General features: G+C 35.8%; 2 protein-coding genes across 3 annotated transcripts; one reads left to right on the top strand and one right to left on the bottom strand.

Moving 5' to 3' along the window:
- LOC18605559 lies at positions 44–10018 on the top strand. 2 transcript variants are annotated; one of them, XM_018117370.1, is made up of 9 exons: positions 44–485; positions 1338–1424; positions 1521–1589; positions 2262–4219; positions 5527–5734; positions 6546–7040; positions 7659–9314; positions 9406–9565; positions 9672–10018. In XM_018117370.1, exons 1-8 carry the CDS (start codon positions 186–188, stop codon positions 9502–9504), a joined length of 4872 nt encoding a protein of 1623 aa, XP_017972859.1. In that variant the 5' UTR covers positions 44–185; the 3' UTR covers positions 9505–9565; positions 9672–10018. The 2 variants fall into 2 exon arrangements, with proteins under 2 accessions (XP_017972859.1, XP_017972860.1); XM_018117371.1 differs by lacking the exon at positions 44–485 and adding an exon at positions 1161–1227.
- On the bottom strand, positions 10260–15557 carry LOC18605558 (protein MLP1). The gene is made up of 9 exons (XM_007038619.2): positions 15171–15557; positions 14880–15080; positions 14670–14792; positions 14488–14525; positions 14266–14368; positions 11913–14132; positions 11499–11651; positions 10941–11080; positions 10260–10805 (listed from the first exon to the last, which is right to left on the bottom strand). Exons 1-9 carry the CDS (start codon positions 15240–15242, stop codon positions 10559–10561), a joined length of 3297 nt encoding a protein of 1098 aa, XP_007038681.2. The 5' UTR covers positions 15243–15557; the 3' UTR covers positions 10260–10558.

Genomic DNA, 19020 nt, shown 5'->3' with positions numbered 1-19020 from the left:
GGGAAAAAAGTGAAGAGACTAGAGAGAACGAAGGAAGGAAAGGAAGCAATTCGCAAGTGCGCGCGCCATCCACGCAAGCGGGCAAGCCTCCCGTTAGAATAAAATCAAATATTGGGCGCCAATTTAAATTCTATTTCCCAAAACACTCTCTCTTCACCTGTAACAAAACTCAGAAACCATCGGCGATGCGAACTCGATTTCTCAATACCGACTACTTCACCTCATCTCATTCTCCAACCGAAACCCTAAGCTTCCTTAATCTACCGCTCCCTCAGTTGCCTCCTTGGCATCTTTCTACCTTCAAAGACGAGCTTCTCCGCTTTGATTCGTTTCTCAACGTACCTCTCGAGACCGACAGATTGCCGATCGATGCCGCTCTCTCAAAGTTTTTGTCCGACACAATTCCTCAGTTCATCGACGTCGATTTCAGAGATTTGGAGGATACTCGGTCTCCAATTGGAAATGTCGAAGCCAGGTTCTCCGAGGTAAAGCGATGAGTTCGATTCTCTTTAGTTTTGCATATGATTTTAATTTTTATTTGATTTCAAATGAAAATTTTCTGATGTTGATGTAAAGTATGAAAATCGCTATGAATTATTCTCGAGCATTTATTCGGTTTTGGATTTTCAATTGATGAGACTCCAGTTTTACGTTATTTATTTATTGAGAGCGCTCTCTTTATTGATTCGATGACTTGTTGATGCTTAAAAACCCTTCAATAAAAGAATTTATGTGATCTATTTTCTTAATTGAAACAAAATAGTTTCAATCATGTATATTGTTTTTCTTTAACAGTACTTTTGAATTTGATTGACCTTTTTAATGCCTGATTCTGCACTCTTTGATTTTTGATAAGGAAACCGTGAAAATGCAATTATAGGCAATTTCTTCGTAGATATTTTAATCAATGACTAAAACTAATATGAATATTAGATAGTCGAGATTCTCTCGGAAAATTAGAAATGGAAAACATTATTTTACATATTTTGTTGATGAAAAAAATTAAGATATTTGAGATTCCTTACAACTGGATGCCTTTTCTTTTTTTTGGCCTCCTTTTTCTAGTGAAACTTGTCTTTAGGAAATATCCTTATAATCCAGCAGCTGTTTCCCTACTATTGTCCTGTTACCTCTAGATGATTTTTTGGCTTTCAGAAAGAAGCTATGGTTTGTAATGAGAGAAATGAAGCACAGAGGCAGACAACTTTTGGATCTGAAATTGTGGAGGTTAGATGTCCAAAAACATTAAAGTAGCTTTCTCAAATGATGCTAAACTTGTTCACTTTTACTTCGTTCTCTTTAGGATCTTGCATAAAGCTTAATTTGTGCCACTGCAGAAGGATAATGTAACCAGTGCTGATGATAAGGATGTGCAAAGGTTTGATGTGATCCTGTTTGAAACACCAGAGCTGGATACTTTCTTGGTATAATGAAATGTCTATTGCATGTATGAAAGTTGATTCAGTAGAGCAACTATTTAAAAATTTTGTACTTACATGTATATATATTTTTATTTGCAGGATAATGCTCGCTTTTCTGAGAAAGAGATTGAGACATTCTCTGGAATTCCAGAGATTGATAATAATCAGGTAAATATCTAATTTATTTTTATAATTTTTTTAAGTCTCCATATGATATGTTAGAATTGGACTTTCCACTCTTCCTCCAAATTCCTTAGCCTTAGCCTTCTTTCCTAGTGGATTCAGAACAATAGATTTCCTAATCTTTGGGTGAATCATAATATTATAATGAATATTAAAGTTTATTTCTTTTTAATTTGCCTAAGGTTAATTTCTTTTCTTCAGATATAGTGCTAAAGTTTAATGGTTTCCTTAGTGTTTTAGACAGGTTTTATATATCTGCCTTAACATGCAAAAGTCCTGACAGGTCGGTCTTAATTTGCTCAGTATACTGATGGATCTGTAGTTCCTCCAGATGTCCTCTAACTTTTTAATTGTTCACTTGCTTCCTACATGCAGCATTAGTCATATCTGGCTTGTGTATTACTTGTTTGAAACTTGGATGCAAATGAGATATCTATGTTGATCAAAAAAAGAAAAGTGAAGCAATGTTGTTTAAGTATCTAGAAAGATGTTTAATCATGTTCAGTTGATTCTGTTCAAACAGAAAAGCCTTGCTGATAGCAAAAACCTGCAGTGTTTTAAAGGAGAAATATTAATCTCACTGTTTTATGGAGTTTTAATGATCCTTAAAATTCTTAGAATAATTTGGTGTCTCTTTTGAACTGGATCTTTCTTCAGGATGAGACAGAACCTATAGTGCAGTATTCTAACAAGATTCAAGAATCAGTTTATTCAGTTGAATATGTTACTTCAAAGTACAACATGGAGAAAAATGATTATATGCTTGAAGAGGATAGTTCTTTTGAGGATCTGTTGCTTTTACAGCATAACACCTTTCCTTTTTTGGAGGTGGATGAAGTAAGTCTGGGCATCATAAGTCATTCTCTGGATGATGTACTTCCTTCTGTTTTTGAATCTATTGATACCCAGCTCTGGACTCAAGAAAATAATGTACTCATTGCCAGCAAGGAGCTCTTGGGCTCTATTGGGTATGATATCTTCAAGTTTCTTTCTGATCACTGTTTATTAAAACAATTTCCTGAACCTGAGCTGGCATTCCCAGAGATGTTCCTGGACATGAACCTTATATGCGTGGTGGAAACTCCTCAAGTTGATGAGAATTTTGAATTTTATATGGCTAAACATGATGCTGATTGTTTTTTGCCCATGAGCCTGGTCATTTTTGAGGAATTCCAGATTTTTGATGTGGACTCATCTCAAAATTTTGAGGTGTTTCTGAACCGAGAAATGACCCGTGAACCTGAAGCATGTGACTATATGTTCAGGGAAGACATGAATTTAAAGAGTTTCAATGAATTGGTTGTTAGTCATGAACTTGTGCTGGTAGATGAAACATTCAAATCTTTGCCTATACCTGTTCTCTCTGATTACAGAAGGATGAGGTCAACATGTACGGTTGTTGAGGAATTACTGTCTGAGTTGAAGTTACTGCCCCTATCTGCATCTGATGGGATCTACTTGGACTGGTATATTTTGGAAGAAGATAAATGCAACAGTAAAGTTTATTCTTTGTTTCAGAATATGGTAGAGGAGATAGACTCATACAACATTGATTTTGATCAGGAAACTTTTGAGGATGGGAAGTTAGTATCTGAATTCATTTTCTCAGATGATGCTTTAAGTGAATCGGCTACTGAACAATATGAGGAAGCACTGAATGTCAGTTATGATAGCACTGCTATGCTTAATGGTCATCTTATGGCAGTTGTGTCAGGTAATTTAGAAGACAACGGATGCCCAAAACCAGGTAACTCAGAACAATTAGCAGAAAAAGATGCCAAGAGGGCTTCATTGCTATTTGAGTCTATGTCACAATTCAATGATCTTGATTTTTTCTTGAATCCCCAAAAAGGTAGTGCAGGAGAAAGTGCTGGACCTACAGCTGTGGCATTCGATTCAAATGCTATGTTACCCAATGTTTCATCTGGTCCTTCAGTTCAAGCATGTGCATCCACTGGTGTAAAATTGAAGCAGTGGGATATCATGGTTTACAATATAAAATTGTCAGATGATATCGTGGCTCTAATTGAAAAGTTTGAAAAGAGCTATCTGGCTATCCTGCAGAATGAGACAGAGTTAATCTCATTTTTACCTGCAGATAATTTTGAATTGCTTAGCCTTCCAAAGCAAAAGTTAATGGAGTGTATTAAGAAAAAAATGGTGCGAAGAACGACTTCTCATAAAGATGAAGACATTATGGCATTTGTGACATTGTGTGCAATTAAGCAAATGGCTTGGTACATGTGTTTCTATGGCATCCATGCAGCTCGCTTATATGTGGACAAGCTATGTCAAAGCCTTGGCTGCCTGAAGTCAAGACTAAGTTTCCTCCATTCCTTGATTGAGGATACATGTGGCAAGGTTGACACGGAAATAACCAGATCACACCCCTCACTCTGTGTTATACAAGGAATTTTACAGTCAAACATCAGTCCAAGTAGTTCAAAAGTGTTGATTTTGGCAGAGCAAGTCTTCTGGTGGTCCTTGAAGAGTTTGTTGATGTCAATTGGGCTATCATGGAATGAGTTATCAAGTTTCTGCACAAGTGCAAATGCATCAGATGTCTATAAGATGGATTCTCAGCTGATTTCAGATTGTTGGTTGGTGTCTCAGGAGTAAGTTCCAAAAGTACTCTAATACATTGCAGTATATTATCTGATAAGTGCTTATCAATAACTCAGTTTGTTTGTTTGATGCTATATGGTATCTTATTTTTTTGCTATATGATGTTGACTGAATTAAATTTTTAGGTCGAAGTCTGAATTTAATCCTTACACTTTCAATGTAAACTTTTATTAAAAGTCAATTTAAGGACAATTGATAACAAATATTAAAATTGTACTGTTGATTTTGGTCATGTGATGTTTTTGTTGGTGATGTGTCATGTCAACCCGAATTTTTGGGTCAAATGTGGCAAAGATTAGCATAAAATAACATTTATTGTTAATAAGAAACTGCTAAAAACCTTTTTTAGTTAATTATTATTTAATTGAAGTAAAATGTGATTTTTTGGACTGATATGTGCTATGTGGTCAAAAAATTAATCCACCTTGTCATGCTATCTCATCACCAAAATGCCACGTCATCTAAATTGACGGTAAAATTTTACCACTGTTACATCTTGAAATCAATTTTTAATAAAAGTGTAAGGATTAAATTCATTAAAATTGAGGTAGAGATACTAAAACTACTGAATTGAAATAGTAGAGGGATCAAACTCAAATTTCCAACCTAATTAGTACTACAGGATATATGAAAGATAACAAATGTTTCAATTTCAATATGTAATCATGGGTCGGCTTGAGGTAGCAAGGTGTTCTTTACACTATTATTGAAGAAATTCTTGGAACTTGAGTCCAGAGATATTACACGTGTTTCTAACCTCATTGGCATATAAGTTCTCCATCAATGTGGTTGCGTACTCATGAATTCAATGACCTATCACTAGTTCTCTACTTATATGGTACATATCTAAGCTAATGACTATTAAAGGATAGATGACTTGACCAGGCCACATGACTGTATATGTTCTGCATGCACAAATATTCCAAGATAAGATGGTTATGCCACATCTAGAATGTTGGCCTCCTAATGCAAGATGCTAACCGCATTTTTGTGAAATTGGGAGGTATTGTTAAAATTCAACAAATTTTAGGATAGATATTAAATTATGTAGACTAATTGCATGATTTCCCGGATATTTGTCTAAGTATTTATCCAACTTCTAGCCTTCCTAGCACAATTACTTGTTAGTCTTAGAGTGTTCTTACATTTTAGAATTTCTAACCAAGAGATTAAGAATACAGCACATTGCACATTATGAAAACCTAAAGTTGAAAATCTGAAGTGGGTGGGCCCATCTGCTCAAACTTTGTGTGGTGTTATGAAGTTATATGTGATATTCTCTTCCTTTCTCCTCAAGGCATGTTTCTGCATCTTTTCCATTCAACAAGTTCAACCTTATTGTGGAATATGGAGGCTCGTGTGGTTCATCTAGAGTGTCTTCCTTTTCCACTGAGTTGGTTGGCTTGAATCATCTTCACTTTGTGAAGATTGAACTGGATGGCTCTAGTGCATCTAAAGCACTCTGTCAAGGTGTTAATGTGCCCCAGACTACAAAGAAGTTGATGGTACGTCTCGCCTTTCTTACCGAGTTCACATATTCATTCATTGATGGTATCTTTACTTTATGTACTTGTAGGTAATTAACATTTTTTTTTCTAATTTGGGAAATTAACTTCCTTTCCACTTTTCCTGTAATTCTAGTTTCATTCACAGACTCACATATTATTGTCATGTAGAATAAAATTTGAATATAAATTATAGAGCAGATGACAAACATTTGATTTTAATCATATTGTTAAGAGGTTTTATTGAGGCATTAGCTCAAGAAATGGAGGGTATTATGAGTTCAAAATATATCCTAAATTATATCAACCAATGAAAAATCAATTTAGTGCTAAATTAAATACGTGACTGGGGTGAATGGGTGGAACAATATACTGCATGTAACAGATATAGATTGCCCCCTTGAAATATTCAGTGTGAATTAAGGCATGTTGCCTTGTGTAAATGAAGTTGAGAAAATTTTTCTAGGATGAATTTGGAGTGTATAACTAATTTGGTTTTGTGATTTTCTTGCTAGTCGCTACAGTATAGGTGCTTGAATTGCAACAAATTGGCGTTAAGCCATTGCAGTGAATATCCTTTTCTATCATTAAGAATACGAACAATTACAAATTCTTTATACACATCAAATAACCTCCAAACTTTGACTGCTTTATAAGAGATAGGTTCCGAACTTTCTAGCAAAAATATTTTCTGAGACTGGCATGAGCTGCCTCTGTCTTATGTTGTGAATTCTTTCCGCAAATAACTCTTCATCTGTCAGTAATCATAGTGGTGATCACAGACATACTGCTGACTGTACCCATGTGTTAGGAAGGAGAGTTTCATTCAATCCTGGCCCTGGATGATAATGTGAATTACCAGAAGTTGGAGGACCTACTGAACTTTGTACCGATTGAAGCCAAGTATAATAAGAAATCTGTCGAGGGTGTGGATAAAATAGAAGCTCACTTTATGCCTCTGCCAGTTGCCGTGGAAAACAAGCAAACTCAGCAGAGAAAAATGGACATAGTAATTATTGTGAACACGCAAAATTTTGACAAGGAAATGATTGTATCCAGAAGAAGTACATATCAAAAGATTCTTGCAATGGAGAAAGAAGGAGCTCAAGTGGTGGAACGTGATTTAAATCTGCCTGTGGATGTCATAATTAGTTCTGCAATTTGCTTAGTGTGGTATGATTGCAGAAACATTGGAGGAAAAGCTGCCACTTTAGATGCAGCATCTTCATGCTTACCATTGTGGATTGAGAATATTGCAACTAATATTTTGACATTGCTGAGTTTTACTTTCAGTGGCTGTTTCCTGGTAATTTCATACCTTTCATCAGCTTGACACTTTGACTTTCATATCCTAACTCATTAGACAAGAGAGTAATTAAGTTTCAAGAAAACAGATGTCAGGTATTGTTTCTGAGTTCTTTGGGATGCTTAGAACCAGAAAACTCTAGGTCTATGCTTGGAGTACCTTTCTGTTAATTTCATCAATATGGTTGGAGTAGGCTATTTTATCTCTGGTGAAATATTTTTATATGCTTCTGTTCACTACTTGTCTTGCCTGTATATCAGAGATTTTAAAAGTAATGATGACCTAAAAAAATGATTTTAAAAGTAAAAATTTCAAAATAGATTTAAATGCTTCTTATTTGCATTCGTGGCCATCTTTTGCTGGCTTGGTCAGAGTCAGCTGGCTACGAGTAGTTATAGGTGATGTTGTTGCTTGTTCACTAGAAGTATGGACTTTCTTATAGCCTAGGTTGAAAATTGAAATAAATCTTAGGGCAGACAACTTTGTTCATTTTATTGTGCAAGATGAGACATAGTACTCTTGAAAAGATGAAAATTCTTGAACTCTTTTTATTAAAATATTAAAATTATTGTTGTTGCAATTTGATTTACCATATATTGTGGGTACTTTTTCTTCTAGGTTTTTGAGGGAGAAGTTCCCTTCCTTTCTACTGTAATGGAATCCTCAGCTGGACTCTATGCAGCAGCAGCAAGTTTGGGAATTGACTTCCAGCTCTTTTGTTCTTATTCATCTGAGTTAACTGATGAAATTATATTAAACTGCATTGACTACGCTGCTAAGATGACCAGGGGCTTATATCCTAGGATGCCTGATTCAGAAACTCTTGCAGAATCATTCCTCACAAAATTTCCTTCAATTAATCCTTTGACAGCTCATGCAATACTCTCTTCAGGAGGAGTGCTCATTGAGTTCCTTGAGTGGTCACATGAACGCAGGATCCATGCAGTCCAAAACTACTGTGTACCAGATGAGAGTGTTGCTCTGTTCAGTGCTTTGTGCAAGTATGGTGAGCGGGAGGACTCAAAATCCATAATGACAGACTGCTCTTCTTCGGTATCTTCTGGTCCTGACTCTGACAAGTGTGATCTTAATGTTGGTTCTGAAGGAAAACAAGGAAGAAAACACATAAATAGCCCTGATAAAACCAGCATAAGTATGGATGAGTTGCTGCATGTTGAGCCTTTGAACCAATGCACAGATGACTTCCTGAATCCTTCTGGACTGTCAAAGCCATATAATTCTTGGATGTCTAAAGGTTCCAAGGATTTTCAGGATTACAAAAAACACAGTTCATCTTTGAACTATATATTTGATCAAAAGCAGCAATTTGGTTTACCGGCATATTTGAGCCTTGAAGTGCCGAAGCAATATGATTCTCACATCTTTGAAGGTCCTCAGATATTAAATGAAGCAAAAAAGCCCAAACTGAGTGTACCTTTGAAAGATAATATTTGGGGTCACAGGCAGGGAGAAAATATGGCTATGCTGAACAGTTTGGACGGGCAGAACATCAATAAGTTTGAAAATCGGCATGAGGACCCTCTAGATGAAGTTATTGACCTCATTGACAGTCCAATGTCAGGTGAGGATTTCTCTTCCTTTGATAATTCTATTCCCTTCTCTATGGTGCCGAAGATTGAAAATGACTCTACAAGAAAGTCTAAAATTGCTAGAAAATTGTCTTTCAGAAAAGGCAGTCGCACTGTTTTCCCATATGTTTCTGAGATCAGCACTGATTCAGATATATTGAGTTCTGTAAAATATCCTAGAGATAGTTTCCAAGGAACTAATGATAATCCAGGTGCAGGTTATAATGATAAGCTGCCTTTCAGTAACCAAGAAAACCTCATTTGGGATGTTTTAGCTCAGGGCTCTGCAGCTTGCAAACATTCATTACTCAAAAATGATGTATCAAATCATAGAGCAACACCACTCTCAAAGGCCATTCTTTCAGCCCATCCACCACCAGGTTCACCTTGGACAATAGAATTTCTTAACAGAATCAGGGAGAAGAGCAGATTACATCACCAGAATCTTCCTTCTGATACATCTGCTTCACCTTTTGAGATATCAAGAAATGTAGCAAAAGTTCCTAAGAGAAGAAGTCCGTCAATGCTTGAATTTTTCAAATACCAAGGAAGTAGCACTCCTCGGAAAATACTAGAAAAAAGGAAGCAGAAAAGATACCTACAATCATCCAACTCATCTAAGAATGAAAAAGCGTCATCCTCCCTTTCGCAAACACGGACACCCATTGATAAGAGAGCAAGACAGGTTTGAATAAACTACCTTTGGTATCATATTTGATGTGTAAAACATACACTGCATATGTCTGCAATTGAAATTTTGCACTGTTCCCCTGTAGACTCTATCTTTTGCAATGAATGAAAGTGGAAGTCAAACTAAGCTGGTTTGGAGCGATGGAGGTGCTCATGGTTTGAGCAAAAAGCTCCGCAATCAATAGTTGGGATGGAAACAAGGGGGGTGCAACATACATGGGTGTAGAACCATTTGTGGAATAGCAGGTTGGTTCTTGAATATAGTGTGCAGAAGCAGTTTCTTGTCTGGTCAGAAAATAGCAATAATATAGAGATATACCAAGTCTTATTTACATTTATATGTTTTATGCAGATCATTCTTTAAACATGCCATCAACTTGCAGCACTTGCCATGATTTTTTCAAGAATGTGTCCAGATGGGCTCAATGAGTAAGCTCGAACACAACACCAGAGTCCTCATGCTACAAATATTTCAGTTGGTGAGAAATATTGAACGGACTAGTCCATAGGCAGTTAGGCATTTATAAGAAAGCTTATCAGGCAGCCCCATGCTTGAAACTAAAATGATTTGATCTTTGAACTGAAACTTTTTATTGGTGGGCATGCACTGCTAGTAGCTCTGTAGCTGTGTGTGTATATATCTTTGCCTGCCTGCAAATGTGCTGCATAAGTATCTATTGATGTTAATACTTTAATTGATGTCAAGTGTGATGTGTTTGGGTTTGTTGGCTGTGTAGTTGGTGTATTTATTCTTTGTTCTAATTATATTTTTATGATAATAATATTACTATTTACTCTAAGAAACAAAAAAGCCCATCTTAGTGAAATCAGTTGTTAGCTTGAAGAGAAGAAGTGCCAGGGCTGAGGACAAAGACTAGCTTGATTTGTTAGTTCTGTTTCCACAGAATTAATTTGACGTTTTAATTTATTGAGCAAAATGAAAAAGGAATTGGATGGGTTCCTATATATCTATCGGGTCTCTGTATCTAAACATATAAAACCTCAAAATCAAGATTTACCTTTTTGAACTTTCGACCTAGTTCGTTAAATCCAATTCTTCAGTGTTCCTATCAGGAGATGAGCAAGAAATAAAGGAAAATGCCGTTTCACAATTTCAAATGGTAAGGATATCTTGATTGAACTTTGATGTAAGTATCACACTTGTTTCTTCTATGTAGAAGATCAGCTGCTTCACCCTGCCTAGAATTCTTTGTCAAACATACTGCATTTTTGAACATGCTAGTTCTTCTTGCTGTTCTTAAGGTTTCGTACTGTCATTACAAGTTGCTGTCTTTCACCTTCCACTTCCGCAAATTTGAGGCTTATTTCTGAATATCTTTCTTCCATGTCTTTAAGCTCACGCTCCATAGATTTATTCCTTTCCTTAAGACATTCCACTTCACATAGCAACTCGGCAAGATTAGCACCAGTTCTGGTACCAGAAGCGGAGCATTTAAGCTCTTTCTCTGCTTTAGTTTCTTTCCTTCTGTTTGGAGAAGTAGGAAAACAGAAATGATAAGTTGATGAACTCCATATATAGTAAAGATAGTGCTTAATAATAAGCTGTAATTCTTGAGACAAAAAGATAAACATCAATGTTCACCTTATTTTATGTTCATACCTTTCAACTGGTACTGCTCTGATTGAGAAAGACATGCCTTCTGCAGTGTTCATTTTAGAATGTAGGATGTTGTCTGGTGACTTTCCTCTTTCTTCAGATTTGGTGACATTTGCGGTAAAGATTCCAGCAGATATAGTTTCCTGTATTTTGAACATCAGTAATCCAATTCTTCTGAAGTAACAGTCTAGAAACTAAATGGGTGGAACTGGAAGCATATCTAAAAATAATGATAAAACTGAGATACAAGTGACCTGCCTTAAATTTTTGAGTTCCGGGGGTCTAGAATTAAATGTACTTCTGCAGCATTAACTTATTGATATAGTTTTGAACAACATATTTAATGAATTTTTGCTCATACATCATTACTCTCTAATAAAAAGGTAATTCTGTTTCTGTAGAGATGTATTCCTAATCTCTGAAATATTGTTTCTATGATCATTTGGAGTTAACTAAGGGTTGCCTCATGAACTATGTCTAGACTAAAATATTTCTGCCTAGTTGCATAAGAAATCACAAAATGATATTAGTCAATGCAATTTATTATTGTAATTCACAAACCTCTTGACAATGATCTGCAGAGAAACAATGACAAATTTTGAGTTGTTCCATGCTGCTCTCTAGCTCTTCAATCATGTTGCTGAGATTTCTTTCCTTCTCTGGAGCTGAATTAGCTGATGTTTTCGATGCAGCTTCCTTGAGATTTATCTGATTCTGCAAAAAATTGTGAAATTATTAATCTCTGCTATTTGATGAATGAGAACAAAAAATTGTTGTATCAGCTTGGTTGTTTGGATTACGGAAGAACATAGAATGTAAACATTTTATGACTGAAAAAGGCAGATTATATATCAATGTGGTTTACTTCCACCATTGATGTTAGTTAAAATTGACATATCTTGTATTCCATATGTAATCTTTCCATACACATAACAGATACTATGTTTAATTTCTAAGCCATGTTCAAACAACTACCTTAAGCAACCTCAATTTCTTCTGCAACATGGTGATAGACTTGGAGCCCTGAGGAGCTGAGGTAGAGTTGCTGCTCCTTGGCGTGACAGCAGCTTGACCACCATTATTTTTAAGTTCTTTTTCTAGAGAGCTGGCTTCTTCTTCTTTCTTCTGCAGGTCATTCTTTAATTGAGATACCTGTTTTCTCAGTTTTTCTTTCTCCATTTCTTCTCGAATCAAGCTATGTTTTAAGTCATTATACTCCACTTGAATGTTTTCCATTTCTGACTTCAAATTTGTGATCATCTTCTCTTTTTTATCCTTCAAAGACCTTGTACTAATTAATTGTTTCTGTGCCTTCTCTGCTTCCTTCTTTGCTGAAGCGATTTTTTTCTCCAATTCATCTCTTTCTTTATTCCATCTTTGTATCAGCATCTCAGTTTTGTCACTTGATGTCTTCACTTTTTTGGTTTCATCACTTTGCTTTCCATTTTCTTTTGCCTGATCGGAAAATTGGCTTCTCTGCTCTGTGAGCTTCTTGATCTCAGTTCTGAGCATTTGGATTTCTTTTGAGAAAGCCTCTTGCTTTTCCTTCTCTTGCTTTTGTGTGTGTTCAAGTCGCATGGTCTTCTCATTAAGTTCCATTGACATTTGCTCTATTTGTTTTGCTTTGATGTCTAGTTGATGTGAAAGCTCTTGTCGTTCAATTCCAGTCCGATCCTTAAGTAGTTCGAGCTCTTCATTAGCTTTCTGGAGCATTTCTTCCAGATTTCCTTTTTGTATGTGCAGTTCATTTGCTTCTGCAACTGCTTTCATGGCCATCTTTTCATTCTCATCAAACTTAGTGGCCATTTCAATAGATAGCCTTTTAAACTCTTCCTGAAGCCGCTCTGCAGTAACTGCATTTTTCCACCTTGTCTTTCTTAAGGCCTCCTCTGCTCGGATAGCGCTTTGTTCCTGCTCTGTTTTGGAATGTATCATGGCATTGAGATCATCTTCAAACCTTTGTGTCCGATTCTCCAGTTCTTTCTTTAATTCTTTTACTTGACTTTCAAGTTCATTAATGGCAACTAAAGATTCTGAGTATTCTTCTGACTGCTGCTTGATTTTATCCTCTAGTCTTTGCACTTGAGATTCAAGTTCATTTACGGTAGCCAAAGATTCCGAGTACTCATTTTGCACCTTGATTGATTCTTGTTGCTGATTTTGCTTTAACTGCGAAGAGATATCGTAATTTTCCTGTTTTAGGACCTCATTTTCCTGGCTTAGTTCTTCTATATGCATCTCTAACTCCACTTTATGTTTCCTGTAGAACTCTAACTCTGCATTCAGGTCTGTGACTGTCTGCTTCATCATGTGTACTTCATTAGCATCATTTTGTTCCTTGTTGAGTTCTTCCACTGTTTTCTGATCCTTAGCCTCGTTCATATGGCATTTGGAATTTGACTGCACCTCTTTAATATTCATACTTGCTTCTATCTCACTAGAGAGGCAAGATATTTCCCTGTTCTTTTGCTCTAACATTTCATTGAGGTCTCTTACTGCAAGAATCAGATTAGAATTTGAATCCTCAGTCCTCTGCAGCTGCAAACGAAGATTGGTATTCAGGTCCTTTTCATGATTCAGCTCCTGCCTAATTTCTTCTAGCAGAACATTTGACTCCTCATTTTCAGCTTGCAATCGGCTTTCAATTTCTACCTCATCTGTATTTTTCTGTGACTTGAGTTGTTTCAGCTCTGTCTTCACTGCATCTCTCTCTTCTTTCAGGCTGATAATTTGTCCTGACAGATCCTGTGTCCGTTTGGTCTCTTTCAAAATCTGTTTCCTGAGAGATTGCAGTTCTAATTCAGAAACTTCTACCTGCCTCAGTAGAAGAGCGTTTTCACTTCTGAGTTTCTCTACAGAACTGTCGGATCCCTCTTGCCATTCTCTTGGGATGTCTATGGGGCTATTACCTGACTCAACTAAACTTCCATCTGAAGTTGAACAGACTGACCAATCTGTGTTTGTTCTCCGGTGCGTTTGCTTTTTAGTTGTGACAGCATCTGCTCCCCTTTGAGGCATAGAATTCAGCCGTAGCGGTGAAAGGAAGCTGGCAGGGTCCTGACCAATACTAGCCCTTCTTGGTTGTTCAGAACCAATGTCCCAGCATGATGCTACAGTAGCTGTAGAGCCATTCGATGCTTTAATGCTGCCATTTTGTTCAGCATTCTGATATGTGATCATATTCAAGTGCCCATCCTGTGAGAATCAAGGACAATTTAATTGTAAAGTTGCATTGAAAGGCCATCTATTGCTGGTAGTAATTTCAGGATGCTTTAGTCGAATTATTGTCATGATAAACCATACTGAAAGCAGATGAGTGGGGACTTACTTCTGTGAAATTTTGGTCATTTTCACGTACACTGTAATTGTTGTCTTGGCTTTGTAGGCTTCCATCTCGGGAAATGGCAAAACCTTCAGTTTCTCCAAGATATCTGATATTTAAAATTGCATTTTATATATGTAAATAGAACAAGAAAAAGAGCAAGAAGACGAGGGAGGAAAAGAAGGTTAAAGTGAATGACTCGAGATAGATTGTTAATGTTTGTATCACCTCTGATCTGCATCTCCCTCAATTTTGTGAATTGTAACCTGTGGATCAGCATGAATTTTCATGACCAAATGACTATGTTTGATTCTTGAGATCAATTGAATTACAATGCACGGGTCACTTTGTGTCAGTGCACCCATGTGTAATTGGAGATAGAAAGAGAGAGAGAGAGAGAGAGAACTAACGTGTAGAATGGAACCGGAGTTAGCAAACTTCAGGGGCAGAGAAACAGTAATTGGTTCAGTTTCTGCTGCAAAATCAGCAAAATCAATTGAAGCTTCACCAAGAAAACCTGCTTTTGACGACCCCTGCAAGAACTCAGAAGGAATTAGCCAACACCAGTGGAAACTTTAACAATGGAGAAGAAAGGCTGAGGGATTCCAGACTATACATACAGTTGAAACAACGAAATGGTAAATTTTTTCACTCAGTTTCCCTGTTTTTGTCTCCCTGATGAGTTTCACAGTTTCAAAGACAGGATTCTCCCACAAACAACTCCCATCCTGAACTGCGACTTTCTCTAATCTCAGAGTGGGCTTTCCAACATCCTCCGGCACCAGGGCTATCGTTACCGCGGACTTTTTCAACCGTGGCACCTGAAAACGAAGATGGCAGAATCAGGTGAGATCTTAAACTCCTAACTGGTAATTTCTCAACTAGTATCAGTAGTTTTGTCTGACTCGTACCTGAGTTGCCTGAAACTGCAACTTGAATACAACTTTGATCTTTTTCTTGTCGCTCCTCCATGACTTAAACATGTTTTTAATCGTATATACGCTTTCAGTTTCTGCGGTGAAGGTTGACTACAAATCCCACTCACCGCATTGGGATTCTAACTGAAAATAATGCTAGCAAATCTGGAACTTGTTTGTCTAAACTCGACTTCTTTTGTGGCTATGACAGGACTAAAGGATAGTTTCTGCACAGCTGTGAGCAACGAGATGTTCCAGTCTGTTAACTCGCTTTAGTAACTTTAGAAAAATAGAAGCTGCAGGGAGTTGGAAAAAATGCGAAATGGAAGGTGACTCAAAGTCAAATTAATAAATGTAGTGGCATCACAGAGTAATAAAGAAGCTTCTTTATAATAAATTACTCAAAACACTCTACTTTATCCTAGTAATAAAAGTTTGGGAATCAGAAGTAGTTTTCTTTTGATTGCAGTAAGGCACGAGGTGCCAAACTTTAAAACGAAATAAAATACATGGCTGATGATGGCCCTACACTTCTTCTGTTGTTGTCATCATCACCCAAAAAAGAAGGCCTGCTTTTTTTTGGGCTAAGCTTACGATTTAACCTGAGCTTAGAGCCTGTCGTCTGTCTAACTTCGAAAATGAAGTTTCATTTTCAGCAAATTGTCGGAAGGAGAATAAGATCATGCTTAATATCGAAGCTGATTATTAGGGGAAAAAGAAAAGACGGAAACAAAAATAAATGATAAAGATACTACAGGAGTTAGCTGTTGGCCTGTTACCCGTCATATCATTAAAGCATCTTCTTCTTTTTTTATTATTATATTTGTGCCGAATTATGCTTCATTTAACAAAGGTATTTTTTAAATGTTAAAAATCAAATGGAGCTTTAAGCTATTGATAAATAAATTAAAAAAATTTAAAGATATCAAGTACTGTACAGTATTTAAATATTTATTTTATTAATTAATGTATAATTTTTTTTATTTAAAAAGTAAAGTTTAATTTTTTTTTAATTATAAAAAAAATAAAGTCCTGAAATGTTGTCTGTCGCACCAAAACCCAAAAAAAAGATTAGACTACTACTTATGGCATAATTGCAACGGCCAAATGATTAAACATGATTTGACGGGAATTATTAAGCCTTTTAGTTTCGACAAATCTGATCCATATTTAACAAAAACCTCATAATTTTTCCAGCAATGCCAACGTACGCAAAGGGCGTAATATTTATTATTGGCTGCTTTATTGTAGGTCAAATCCCGGCCAAATTGCTCTGTAAATGCGTCGAAACACGTGGTAGCATGTGCTCTCTTCTCTCTCTTCCCCACGCACTGTCCCGCACTTTTCCTGCACCAATGGATCTCATCGCAACTTATCGAAAAGGGTTTAATCTAAAGGCTAATAGTAACCCAAAAGGAGTTGGAGACCCAATTAAGAAGAAATTAATCAGGTTTTCCCGTTGAAATTCGTGGCTAACGAAACCTGCCATTGTCAGCGTCCACATGGAGCTTCAAACGAGTTTAATCATAGAAAGACTGACAATACCTCATCTCTCCTCCTGGCCGCAATCGCAAGGCTCGTCTCTTTGTATAAAGAAAAGCTTAAAGTAATCTGCCCAGCGCAGCCAATGCGGGGAGCGAGGACGGATGTTCTATCGCTTTCCTGTCATAAGTGTAATGGACCCAGCCGTACTGCCACTTTTGTGGAGGACCAACGAAACGTATTCTACCCTCTCAAGGTACGTGTCTAGCAATGGAGACGTGCGGAGTGCCAGGAAATTAAGTCTCGCTCGGAAAGGTGCTTTTTAGGACTGAGCAATTCCCCGCCTTAATGGGGTACGTATTCCCGCTCTACCTCCAGCTTCTTGTGACGCTTCTTTTTTTCCTTTCTAATGCATACACGCGCAAGAGGTGACCTCTCTTTAAGGATGATCGTACTGAGATAATAATTGGCGTGAACTAAACTTGGCCTCAAATTGGGCACTCTTTAATTATACTGGTTTCTTAGACAAACTTCTATACAATCTATAAAAGTCAATAGGTAGGCCGAGGAGAGGAAGGGAGAGGAGAGGGGAAATCACCACTTCGGCTTTATACCGTTTGACTGAAGTTGAGACTTGGAATCTTACTAGAATGAAATGGTTCAAACTGGATTATATCTCTTAATGTGTGGTAATTCAAGATAATAGGTTAAAAACTTCATGGCATATTGTTAGTATATATGCCCTGCTCGTCAAAGAAGAAGAATGATGAATTTGAATCCTTTCTTTCTCTTTTATATTAAAAAAAAAGTAAGTGAATTTTTATTACCATTACCAAGTTTAATTATATTATATACAACATGATTGTTGGAAGTTTTTTTTTTTTTGTTTTTCCTGCCAAATAAAACTGAAAGTTCAATCAATTAATAATTATACACAATATTTATATTTAGCATCAGTTTAGCTTCTGGAGAATGCAAGACAATAGCCTTATCTTAGATGTCACAATAGCCATCTTAAACATTTAATTTTAACTACTGCCAAAGGTTGTAACCTTTGCACGTCAAAGATATTTTTATTTCTTTTGTTTAGTGTGGATGAATTTCATTTCATATATATGTGTAATTATCACAGGACTATTACTCTCTTTTCAAAACATTTATTGTTGAAAATGCATCAAAATGTTGTAAATCTTCTTTTGTTCTTTTGCCTAATGTAGATGATTTTCATTTTAAATATGCGTAATTGTCGTGGCACCATTACCTTCTCTCTAAAATATTAATATGATAGAATGTGCATTATTCACATTTATAAACATTTTAAATCCACTTATCTAATACAAGATTGAAACACTTTATCTACTTCTTTTAAAGTGCTTAACATAATATTCTCCAACATCCAAATTTGATAACACTCTCATCGCCGTTGACCACTCTACTTGTCTCTCTAATTCTACTTTATGATGGAAACAATATCTTTTTCCAAAAAGCTAATCTTATTAGATGTACTATACTTACACTTATAATTTTTTTAAAATCCTCTTATTTGTTGAATGTGAAATTGAAATACTTTGTCTACTTCCACCATTATAGACCAAGTGGCTTGAGCAACAAGGTATATTCTATCAAATCCATTGAATTGCCGCAAGTTTTAAATCGACATGGGCCTAAAACTGAATAGATAGTCCACTAACCTTGATTTTCATTCAAGCTCGGAACAGTAGTACACCTTGATAGCTCAATATTAATTTTGGGTACTGCCTTGGAAGTTTTGGGCTTGGTTAGATCCAAATTTCGTTCATTAATCTGGAGAGACTATAGGCCACGTTCTCTTGTTGAATCTTTCAAGTTTGGTTGAGCTATTCCACCTCTATTCCTTACAAAATTTTATTCCCTTGTTTGGTTTACTCTTAAAAAAGGAATAGCCATTCTAAAGAAATGGTTATTCTTTAAAATTGGATAAAAACTTAGAATAGCTAATACCACCTTCTCCCATGGTATTAGCTATTCCACCCCTATGGGAATAAAATTTAAACATTTTGGATTAAAATGTCCTTATTTATTTTTAAAAATTACAAATTTAAACTTATAAAAATAATATTTTAAAATATTAATATTTCATATTTTTAAATTATAAATAAAAATTATATTTTAAAAATTAATTTTTAATTATTAAGTGATATTTAAATTAAAAAATGAAAAATACAAATAGAGAAAAATAAATCTTATTATAATAAAAAAGTTAAGTTATTAATTATATATTACAAAATATTTTGAATTTAAAAATTAATTAAAAGTATTAATATTTTAATCATAATAATATTTAAATTATAAATTAAATTACCAATTATTAATATTTTCAATC

This window comes from Theobroma cacao, chromosome 3, assembly GCF_000208745.1.
Source record: "Theobroma cacao cultivar B97-61/B2 chromosome 3, Criollo_cocoa_genome_V2, whole genome shotgun sequence".
In the NCBI taxonomy this organism is placed as follows: domain Eukaryota; kingdom Viridiplantae; phylum Streptophyta; class Magnoliopsida; order Malvales; family Malvaceae; genus Theobroma; species Theobroma cacao.
This window is presented reverse-complemented; position numbering and strand designations above follow the sequence as displayed.

Coding starts and splice junctions, on each gene's coding strand:
- LOC18605559 (XM_018117370.1), top strand. CDS start 186: ATGCGAACTCGATTTCTCAATACCGACTACTTCACCTCATCTCATTCT. Junction 486..1,337: donor TCGAAGCCAGGTTCTCCGAG/GTAAAGCGATGA, acceptor GTGCCACTGCAG/AAGGATAATGTAACCAGTGC. Junction 1,425..1,520: donor CAGAGCTGGATACTTTCTTG/GTATAATGAAAT, acceptor TTTTATTTGCAG/GATAATGCTCGCTTTTCTGA.
- LOC18605558 (XM_007038619.2), bottom strand. CDS start 15,242: ATGTTTAAGTCATGGAGGAGCGACAAGAAAAAGATCAAAGTTGTATTC. Junction 15,081..15,170: donor TGCAGTTTCAGGCAACTCAG/GTACGAGTCAGA, acceptor CTTCGTTTTCAG/GTGCCACGGTTGAAAAAGTC. Junction 14,526..14,669: donor ACTCCGGTTCCATTCTACAC/GTTAGTTCTCTC, acceptor GCTGATCCACAG/GTTACAATTCACAAAATTGA.